The following is an 11,087-nucleotide window of genomic DNA, read 5'->3' on the forward strand; positions in this document are numbered from 1 at the left end:
TTTGGTAAAGTCCATATACCACTACCAAATTGACAATGTACCCTTTCAATTGTAACAATATCCCTCATAAGCTACCAAAACATTGTCAATGTCCTCCCTAAGGCTAGCAAAAAGATAAAAATGCCCTTATGTATTTCGCAATAAGACAAAAATACTCCAATAAATTCAAAAAATAAATAAAATAAATAAATTTTTAATTTTAAAAAAAAAAAACAAAAATTTTAATTTAAAAGAAAGATTTTTAAAAAAAAAAAAAATTATTATTATTATTATTTTTTAAACGAAAATTTTTTATTTATTTTTTTAAAAACGAATTTTTTTTACAAAACAATTTTTTTTTAACGATTTTTTCTTTAAACAGAAATTTTTATTTAAAAGAAACGGAAATTTTTATTTTCTTAAACGAAAATTGTTAATTTTAAAAAAAAAAAAACAGAAATTTTTATTCTAAAAAGTTATAAAAAATAAATAAATTAAAAAATTAAAAAAAAATCATAACCAAAAAAAAAAAGAAAATTTTTAATTTTTTTCTTATACAATGGATTTTTTTTAATTTTAAATTTGCCACCCTATGGATTTATTTATTTATTTTAGTTTTAGGTTTTTTCCAGAAGTTTTAGTATTTTTTGTTTTTATTTTATTATGGGTAGTTTCGTTATTGGGGGGAATATTGACAATTTTTGATAGCTTTGAGAGGAAATTGTCACAATTAAAAATTTAGAGGGACATTGTCAATTGGGTGGTAGTTTGAGGGGGATATATGGACTTTCCCCTTGATTTTTTTTAAAAGCTTTTTATTAATTTAAATGCTAATTTTTTTATTTTAAAAAATATAATATTAATTATTATGCATCTTAAGAATCTAAGATGCATAGACTTTAAATCCGAGTCATCGTCCACTTTATCCATTCCCACTATCCATTTCCCCGACTGAAAAATCTGATCTCATTTCAGTGATTTCACGCCCACTATCGGAAAAATCTCATCTCATTTCACATCCACCATCGCTGCATTGAGGCGTAAGCCTCCATTTCCATTTCCAATTCCAATTCCCAGACTCCGACACTGAGCTACTCACAATTCCGCCATACAAATCTCGCATAAAGAAGTGACGGAGACACAGAGATACAGAGATAGACAAAGAGTTGTTAAAGATTGTAAAAAAACGATGGTTTTCTCGACGATAATATCATCCTCACCCCATCTCTACCTGCCAAGAAGGGTGCCCACAAACCTTAGACCACCGCCAATTCGCTGCTCTTCTTCTTCTTCTTCTTCGGTTTCGATCCAGTTCGATCTGAAGACGTACTGGACGACCTTGATCGGAGAGGTTAACCAGAAGCTGGAGGAGGCTATTCCGGTGCAGTACCCGGAGAAGATCTACGAGGCCATGCGGTACTCGGTGCTGGCCAAGGGAGGCAAGCGAGCCCCACCCGTCATGTGCGTCGCCGCCTGCGAGCTCTTCGGCGGCAACCGCCTCGCCGCCTTCCCCACCGCCTGCGCCCTCGAAATGGTTCTGCCTTTTCCCTTCCTTTTTTCATTTTGATTTGATTTGCTTCTGTTTTTGTTATTTGAGAGCAGAATTTGCATTTGACTTTTTGTTTTTGGAAGCATAGAAAGTACTTTTCAAATGTAAATTTAATTGCATCAGCTGGATGTGAGAAGCTAAAAGTTAGGTTCTAATATTCTTTTGCAAGCTAGTTTTAGAATCTGTATCTTGGATTAGGTTCTAATATTCTTTTGCAAGCTAGTTTTAGAATCTGTATCTTGGAATCTTACTAGAAAGGGGCTGTGTTTGTTAGCTGCTAATTTGGATTAAGAAAAAAAAAAAAACATATCTTGTTAGAAAGAATTTATTATACAATTGTATAATATACCCAGTTTTTGACTGGTTCATTTGGTTGAGGCAAAATTCCCAAAAACAGAAAGAAATAAAACTCGATGATTTAATATAATTGGATTTGATCAGACTTGCAAGTTTTGCTTCTTCTGGAAAGTCATTTAAATTTGGAGTCAGGGAACTTCAAAATTCAATCTCAAAGTCTTTTATTACATAAACGCAACAAAACAGTGGAATTGGACTTGGAAGTGTGTCCACAAAATGGATGCCTAAGGCAAAATTCTTAGAAACAGTGAAGCAAACATTCAGGTTAAAGTTTGCAAAGCTATTTTTTTCTGAGTGTAACAGTAAGTATTGCTATTTCAACAAACTGTTAATTCAGTTCTCTGGGTTCTTAAACAGGTTCATGCGGCTTCACTGATACATGACGACCTTCCCTGCATGGATGACGACCCGTCACGCCGAGGCCAGCCCTCAAATCACACAATGTATGGTGTCGACATGGCTATCCTGGCCGGCGATGCGCTCTTCCCCCTCGGCTTTCGCCACATTGTCTCCCACACACCTTCCGACCTTGTGCCTGAGCCCCGTCTCCTACGTGTAATTACAGAGATTGCCCAAGCTGTAGGGTCAACCGGCATGGCTGCTGGGCAGTTCATTGACCTTGAGGGAGGGCCCAATTCTGTTGAATTCGTGCAAGAAAAGAAGTTTGGCGAAATGGGTGAGTGTTCTGCAGTGTGTGGAGGGATACTAGCCGGTGCTGAAGACGATGAAATACAGAGATTGAGAAGGTATGGGAGAGCTGTTGGGGTACTGTATCAGGTTGTGGATGATATTTTGGAAGAGAAAATGAGTAGAAGTGAAGAAAATGAAGAGAGGAAGAAAAAAGGGAAGAGTTATGTGGGAGTTTATGGGGTTGAAAAGGCAATGGAGGTGGCAGAGGAGCTTAGGGCCAAGGCCAAGCAAGAATTGGATGGCTTTGAGAAGTATGGTGAGAGTGTGGTACCTCTTTACAGCTTTGTGGATTATGCTGCTGGTAGAGGTTTCAATGTTGGTGATTCAAGTTAATGGATAGAAATATGGCCAACGATTCTGGTTTAGATGAGGAGCCCAAGAGCTTTGTGGTAGCTTCTCAGCCTCTAAGCATCGTTCTTTTTCTTATTTTGATTTTACACTCATATTTAGCTCTTGTTCTAGATTATGATGAGTTACCATTGTTGAGGTTTCTGTGCTGATAACAGTTAAATATATTTTTGATGGATCAAATAAAGAATAATGGGATAGCAAGCAATTTAAGTTTGGTGAACTTGAAGTTATTTTGGGGGGAGAGAGAGAGAGAGAGAGAGAGAGAGAAATCAAGAGCGGCCTAGCCTCATGGAAGCACAAATCGCCCATAATGTGTTCACACATGACATTCAAAACAAGCATGCTACTAAAGAAACAGTGTGTGAGTAATGAGTATGTATCTTTTTTATATATAAAAAAAAAAATCTACGCAACATGGGAGAGTAGGAAATGGAGAAACGATACTATCGGAATTGCATAGGAGAGAGAGGCTCAAAAGCGGGATCTACGAAAGCATTATATTTTAGGCAATTGTTTGCTTAAAGAGGACTCAACAATTCTTAAGAGCACACTATACTCTATGTCCTTAGCTGATGTTGGATTAAGTCCCATGATTTCTTTTTCGTATGAGTATGTTTTTTTTTTTTTTTTTCTTTTCCCCTAAAGTGTTAACTAAACCGGAGGAAATGAAATTGGATGGGAATCGAACTCATTACTAATATTGTATTTCAAGTAATACTATATATCACCTCATTATCTCCCTTATTTCCAAAACATATGTGGCGTGATCCACCATAGGGTTTGGTACATGGTTTTTTTTTAAAAAAAAGATTCATTTGCTTTCACTTTCTAGCACACCTATGAGCTGCTTGAACTGGATTTTGATTAATTTTATGAAATTAAGGTCCTATAAAGCTCTAATAATGGTTTTCATGATAAGATCCCTTGCAATCCTAGTCATTTTTTAAATGAAATGGTTTAAGATTCTTAAGTTTTTGTGAAATTTTAGTTTTCACGTAAAATTAAAGAGTGTTATTAGGGGTATTGAAATTTTTAACGTAAATCCTCACATGGATATAAGAGCTTAATTATGTTAATACTTACACTTTCATCTATCTGTAGAGACCTTTCCAGAGAGCGTGTTTCTCTCCTCCATTTTTTCTTTCTTGTTTGCTCAATCTCCATTCTTCTACTACATCTATTTCCTTCGGCTTTTAAACCTTGATCTTTTATATTTCCCTCCTTGACCCTCCTCACTTTTTTTTTTTTTTTTTTTTTTTGGCTTGGTCCACGTCTAAGAGGCTAGATCTACTGCATTTTCACTACCCTCTCTACATACGCACCATCTATCTTTCAATTGGGTCCTCTAATCTTTTGTTTGAAGTGCTCCACCAGCGAGTGTGCTCTTCATGACCCTCCCAGGAACGCGTGTGTTGCATGCACCACCGTCCCATATGCTTTATTTTTTGGCTACGCGTTAGATCAATGGCTTCCTCTCTTTGGATCATCTCACTTGGTACTCACATTTTGTCTATGGAGAATCTCATATCTTGTTGCAGACCATGTTGCGATGTTCTCTATACTTGCACTGTTAGGTATCTCTCTTGCTAGACATTACGATGGTGCTTCGCCAAAGTAGCTATGATCTAGCCCATGTTCGTGTTAGTGTACTCTTTCTCGCTATGGCCTCCAAATATATATATATATATTGGTGTTTGATGTTGTTCACTTCTTGTATGTTTTCTTTTCACTTCTCTTTAAAAAAAAATTAAAAAAACAAAAAAGTAAAGTCCATTTAATCCCCTCAACCTACTACCCCAATGACAATCTACATCTCAAACTATCAATTACGATAATTTAATCCCCAAACTACCAAAACAATGACAATGTACCCCAAATTTTAAAAAATGATAAAATTACCCTTACTAAAATAAAAATAAAATACAAAATTTTATTTTATTTTTAATTTTTAAGGGTATTTTTGTTTTATTGAAAATTTTATAGGGGTAATTTCATCATTTTGCTAGCTTTGGGGAATACATTGTCATTGTTTTGGTAGTTTAAGAGGTAAATTGTATAGTTTTGGAGGTAAATTGTCATTGGAGTGATAGTTTGAGTGGGTTAAGTGAAGTTTACCCTTTTATTTTTATTCAAATTTTTAAGGGTATTTTTGTTTTGTTGAAAATTCTATAAGAGTAATTTCGTCATTTTGTTAACATTGGGAGATACATTGTCATTGTATTAGTAATTTGAGGGGTCAATTATTGTAATTGATAATTTGGATAGTAGTTTAAGAGGGTTAAGTGGACTTTATCAACAACAAAAAATTATAGACGGTAATAAAAATTGTTTTTGCCACGTGTGAAAATCAAAGAACACTAGAGTCAGCTCTCGAACGAACAAAGTTCGGTCGCCTGTACGAGATCCTGAGCAGTTCCAAGAAACCCGAACCCAAACCCGAAATGGCGACCGGCGAGACCCTAGCTAAGAGCCTGGATCACCTGCCCCCGGAACTCCTCGCCACCATCATGGCGAAGCTCGACGTGGCATCGATCTGCTCCGTCGCCTCCACGTGTACGGCCTTTAGGGCCTGCGCTTCTCAGCTCCCCACCTTCCACCTCCTCGTGAGTCACTTCCTCCTTCTCATAAAACCCTAGGCCTCTGTTTGGATGCCGAGAATACGATGGAAAAAAGAAAACACGTAAAACCGTAGTCAAAATCTTGGATTTTGTTGTGCTATCCATATAGGAAATTTTGAGTGTGAAAAAATTACTAGAAATCTTGATTGATTCTGAGAAAACGGGAAATCAGATTGAAAAAATGGAAACTTTGGATTTGCTTGTTGCAGGACATTGCTCCTTCTATGGATTTGTTGCGGCCTTTGTTGGGGCCGCCGAACCCTTACATGAGGAGCCTGAAGGTCGACTGTGATAGGCTCAATGATTCGGCGATCGAGCTCTTGCTTCGTCCTCCAGCGCACGAGCTTTGTCTGCACAATTGCGCAGATTTTAGCGGGAAACTGCTTTCCGAGGTCGGCAGGCGATGCCGGAATCTGAGGTTCGAACTGTCTCGCTCTATTTTGCATGCTGAGAAATGGCAATATCTGAATCATTTAAGTAAACTTAATAATTGCGATTTTAAGATGTCCATTAGTGGAATTCCCAAGAAAATCTAGACGATCCTAATTTATCAAGGTACGCATGCGCAATCATGAACAAGACATGTTTTGATAAATAATGCCGTGGTTTGGAATTGATTTCATATTTGTTTGCGGGGTTGATAGCTTTGGTGTGTTCTTCAGGTCTCTATGCTTGGGTTCAGTGGCCGAAAACAGAGTGCGGGGGATTCATATTTCTGATCTGGAGGAGTTGCTCATTGGCTGCACTCAGCTAGAAGTAAGGCTTTAGTTCAAGATTAATTGATAGAGAACAGTTAGTACAAAGAAAAAGAAAAATAAATCCAAGTGTAACGACTATATTAAAACTAACATAAGGTCTTATAGAAGTAATATTTTTATGAGATAATTTGTGGTTTTAATGAAGACAAGTAATTGGAAAAAGGTACGGAACGAGTATAGTATTTACCCAGAAAAGAAAGTGTAGTGAATATTAGTTTGAATATCCCTATGATGCCTAGAAAAGAACAAGTATCTCCATAAAAAAATTATAAAAAAAAGAGTAGTCAATGAAAATAATATTGAATAAACAATAAGTACGATTGTTTAAAGACGAAGTTTTGTAGCAGATTAAAGTAAACATGTGATCGGTATAATTATTAATAGAATGTGTTTTTACATATATCAGCTCAATGCCCCACTCTCATTAGTATTCTTAAGAGCCCTCGTTTATCTTGATGTCTATTGACTTGTGAATAGGAGTAATTAATATCATTTGGTTGTTGATCTGGCCGAATGGATGCAGAAATGCTTGGTCATTTCAATAAGATTCTCACTCCATCATCTAGTAATGCATTGGATGATATGACACCTGTCATATTGCAGTAACTATTTTTGTCCATATTCATCAACGCCTTGTGCTGAATGATTGGCTTATACTCAGAAGCTTGCAGTAGTTATTATGTCAGTTTCAATGCAATTGTCCATGAAAGCGGGCATAATGTTCCTTCTTGGCCATTAGGTTTTTTGGGGGCATCCCGATTAACAATTAAACTGGTTCAGATCATTCATGCATGTCAGCACATTAATGATAGTGCCATATGCTGAAGTTTCTGTAGAAACCATATGGGTCTTGTATATGGCTTAACTACGGAAACTTGATCTTTCTTTTTCTAGATTTGTGATTCTTGCATGTTGTCTTTTGTGCCATTTTATAATTGTCTTATGTGTTTCATCTGAATATGTATTGCAATCGTTTTGGTAGGCATTGATCCTGATGTTTGATGTTTCACCATTTCTTGGTCATGATTTGGCTCGAGTTTGGGCTTTGGCTTCTAAAAAACTCACTTCTATTGAGATCGGGTACATTCCTTCAGTAGCAGTGACTGAGATGCTTAGCCCAAATTTGGGACCCCATCAATCGCCAATTCATATCCAACCATCCATGTTGTTAAGCATTCAGAAATTGTGCCTATCAGTAGACTGCATAACTGATGCCATGGTTAGTACGATATCTAAAGGTCTCGTCTCCTTAACCCATTTGGACCTTCGTGATGCACCCCACAGTGAACCAGGAATCGCACAGGACTTGACCAACTTTGGCCTTCAACAAATTAATCAGTACGGGAGACTGAAACATCTCTCATTGGTCCGGCGCCAGGAGTTCCTTATCACCTATTTTAGACGAGTAAATGATCTCGGAGTCCTCTTGATGGCTGATAACTGTACTAACATGGAAAGCATATATCTTGGTGGCTTTTGTCGTGTTACAGACACGGGTTTCAAAACAATCTTGCATTCATGCTCTAGATTATACAAGCTTAGGGTGTTTCAGGGGACCCAGTTAACTGATCTGGTTTTTCATGACATCTCTGCAACTTCCCTTACTTTGACACACGTTAGCTTGATATTTTGTAATCGTTTGACCAATCTTGCAGTCAGGAATTTGGTATCAAACAAGGATCTTAGAGTTCTTGACCTGAGAAATTGCAAAAACCTTGGGGATAAAGCACTTCAAGCCATCGGCATTCTTCCTCAATTGAAGATTTTACTGTTGGATAACACTGATATAACTGATGTGGGATTGTCATACTTAAGACAGGGAGTTATGTGTTCACTTGTTACATTGTCCATTAGAGGGTGCAGGAGACTTACAGATAAATGCATTTCTGCATTATTTGATGGTTCATGTAAGACGGAGTTGCGAGAATTGGACCTATCAGATATTCCTAACCTTTCTGATAAGGGAGTTTTGTTACTGGCAAGAAGTCGGGTTCCATTCTCTGAACTCCGAATGCGGTGTTGCCCACTCATAGGTGACACTGCTGTCATGGCATTAGCCTCGATGCAGGTCAATGAGGACAGATGGTATGGTAGTAGCTTGAAGTTGTTGGATCTTTTTGACTGTGGTGGCATCACACAGCTTGCATTCCGTTGGTTAAAGAAGCCGTACTTTCCAAGGTTGAGATGGTTGGGAGTTACGGGATGTGTGAATAGAAATTTGGTAGATGCTTTGGCTAGGAGTAAACCATTTTTGCATGTGGAATGCGATGGTGAGGAACTGGGGGCTGATCAATGGGATTGCTCGGATGGTTCATACGTCCACGACTATGATGAGGTGCATGACTACGATGAGGTGGATGAACTTGAACAGTGGCTGCTAGAAGGTGAGGGCGAGCATGTTGATGAAGAGATGGGAGATGAAGTGGATGAACTTGAGCAGGGGCTGCTAGAAGGTGAGGGCGAGCATGTTGATGAAGTGATGGGAGATGCTGAAAATAATGCTGAATTGGTAATTTAATTTGAAAGATATGTTTTTACTGTGTATTTATACATGCTTGTAACATTATCGCTATCTAGTGTTGTTGATATGTAGAGATGTAACTCTTTGTATCAAGAAATTGTGGTTAAGAGTTTAGAAAATTTGATATCCTGACTCAACTACATCACTCAATGTTCTTTGTAAAGCACTGTTACAGAATTTCCTTCGCCTAAGTTTACAAAGAAATTGTATATCCTCAATTATTTTTCTAATTCATGTAAAATAATAATAATTTATGAACTCAAAATCATATTGTACATGAATTTCAATTTTAAGGTTAATTCTTTGACCTGCAACACTACACAGGCCTTGTGGCCATTGTACTGGTAACTGGTAAGCTTCCCAAGAGTTTCCTTTCTTTCTCCTCCCAAGGATTAATTATAATTAGAATATAATCATTTATAACATTCAGTTTCTGTGAGATTGAATTGTCCACCACATTAATTTTTTTATTATATCATACTGAACTTTATAGAATCAAATTTTTTTATTATATCATAATGAACGTTATAAGTGATTCTATAGAACTCCAATTATAACTAAACTAGTTTTTTGAAGTAATAGTGCAGATTTGATTGACGCATATTTAATTAACACTTTTCTTGAGTCATTACATTTATACCCAAGATTTGGCATATTAGAAAGGCCCTTGAAGCCGAGAATAGGATTTTCTCTATTTCTTTTGAAATCGATACATCAGATAATATTCATCTTATTATCAAGATCTAAAGTTTGTACATTTAACGGTGTACATAACGAGTTGGCACATATATATATATATATATATATATATATATATATATATATACTGTTAAATGCATCCAGTCGATAATAATAATGTTGGCCGGTGAATCTTTGTTTATCAGCAGTTCCATGTATAAATGGTGATGATCCATCAGCCCCCCACCGACTTTGTTGCTAATGCTTTCACCAGGAGACTGGAGACAGCGATGGTGGATTGGCGTCTCTTCATAATATCCCGAGCATTAGCAATGTGATTTGCTTACCTTTTGCCGTTGGGTGGCCACAGAAAGTGAGCCTTCTTGCTTTTTCATGTAAACATTAATCGTCGTCTAACATATCTTCTACAAAAAAATTCGGACCAATTCCTATCGCTAATGATGTAGATTATGAATGATTGAATTGAATTGAATTGAAATGCCAACTTTTGACAGGTCAACAAAAAATAAAACATTACAAGTACGTTTATGTTTCATAATTGAAGGCTGTCTCCTCCATCGAAGGAGATTATAAATTTGCTTAATTCTTATCCATTTCTATTATAACTCAAACCAAGCACAAAATTTAAACGGGGGCTCGAGTGGGGTTCCCAACTTCCTTCGACTTAGATCGAGATTTAAAGTAATTATCTATTTGAATTACTAGTAATTTGAGTAGGTAACGCGAAAAAAGTTTATCTGGAATTTATTTACTTAAATAAATTTTAAGTTATCCAGTCACCTATCTGAGCAGATGGGGTTCATATGGAACCTCTCACATTATTTGTCCAAATTACTAGCAATTTAGATATGAGAATTGTGTTGATTCTTATTTGCCAACTCATATTTGGTCTTTCCAAAAATAATGTGATGTGACCGTCCAAATGACATTATATCGGCCGCTAAACAATAAATAGTTAAGTAAAAAAATTTAACTTGTTAATTTAATTAATTAATGACTCGCGTGGTAAATGCCATATAAACTACACTGTGAATTTATATGAAAAATTAGTAAAAATCTAATATCACAAACATTTTCCTACTTAATATGACCCTACAAAATTATGACGTTCTATTCAACATATATAGCTTCCCAAGATTTAACACGTGGATCAGTCCCACTAGGACTGATGCGTTTTTGCTTGACATCAACAGCTGAGATAGTCGGGTCAATTCAGTGAGTGGGCCTGAAACAAGATCAAATCAGAGTGGGCCGAGCTCGAATCGACTGATTGTGAAGTAACTCCGGAGCTAGAATACTTGCAAACAGTTAACTGTGAGGCTTACCATGAGGAGTAACCTTTTGAATTGAGTAGTGTATATATATATATATATATATATATATATATATATATATATATATATATATATATTCTTGTTCCAATTCTTTGTTTTTGGCTTTTAAATCTTTTATTTCTATTTTGATTTGATTGACTTCATGTTGTAAGTCTTGGAGGGTTACTTCCCTTTGTTTTGATTTAAATCTATTGAGGATTTTATCAATACTAATTTGTGGTTCTGTAATTT

The 11,087-nt window shown here is 36.3% G+C and overlaps 2 protein-coding genes across 2 annotated transcripts; both read left to right on the forward strand.

The window, feature by feature from the left end:
- Positions 1-904: 904 nt before the first annotated feature.
- On the forward strand, positions 905-3,140 carry LOC132184418 (heterodimeric geranylgeranyl pyrophosphate synthase small subunit, chloroplastic). The gene is made up of 2 exons (XM_059598049.1): positions 905-1,513; positions 2,243-3,140. The coding sequence occupies exons 1-2, from the start codon at positions 1,169-1,171 to the stop codon at positions 2,906-2,908; spliced, it is 1,011 nt and encodes a 336-aa protein (XP_059454032.1). The 5' UTR covers positions 905-1,168; the 3' UTR covers positions 2,909-3,140.
- A 2,175-nt stretch (positions 3,141-5,315) lies between these two features.
- On the forward strand, positions 5,316-8,973 carry LOC132166968 (F-box/LRR-repeat protein 10-like). Its single transcript, XM_059577841.1, has 4 exons — positions 5,316-5,529; positions 5,754-5,962; positions 6,207-6,300; positions 7,285-8,973. The coding sequence occupies exons 1-4, from the start codon at positions 5,368-5,370 to the stop codon at positions 8,818-8,820; spliced, it is 2,001 nt and encodes a 666-aa protein (XP_059433824.1). The 5' UTR covers positions 5,316-5,367; the 3' UTR covers positions 8,821-8,973.
- Positions 8,974-11,087: the final 2,114 nt, after the last annotated feature.

This window comes from Corylus avellana, chromosome ca1, assembly GCF_901000735.1.
Source record: "Corylus avellana chromosome ca1, CavTom2PMs-1.0".
Classification (NCBI taxonomy): Eukaryota; Viridiplantae; Streptophyta; class Magnoliopsida; order Fagales; family Betulaceae; genus Corylus; species Corylus avellana.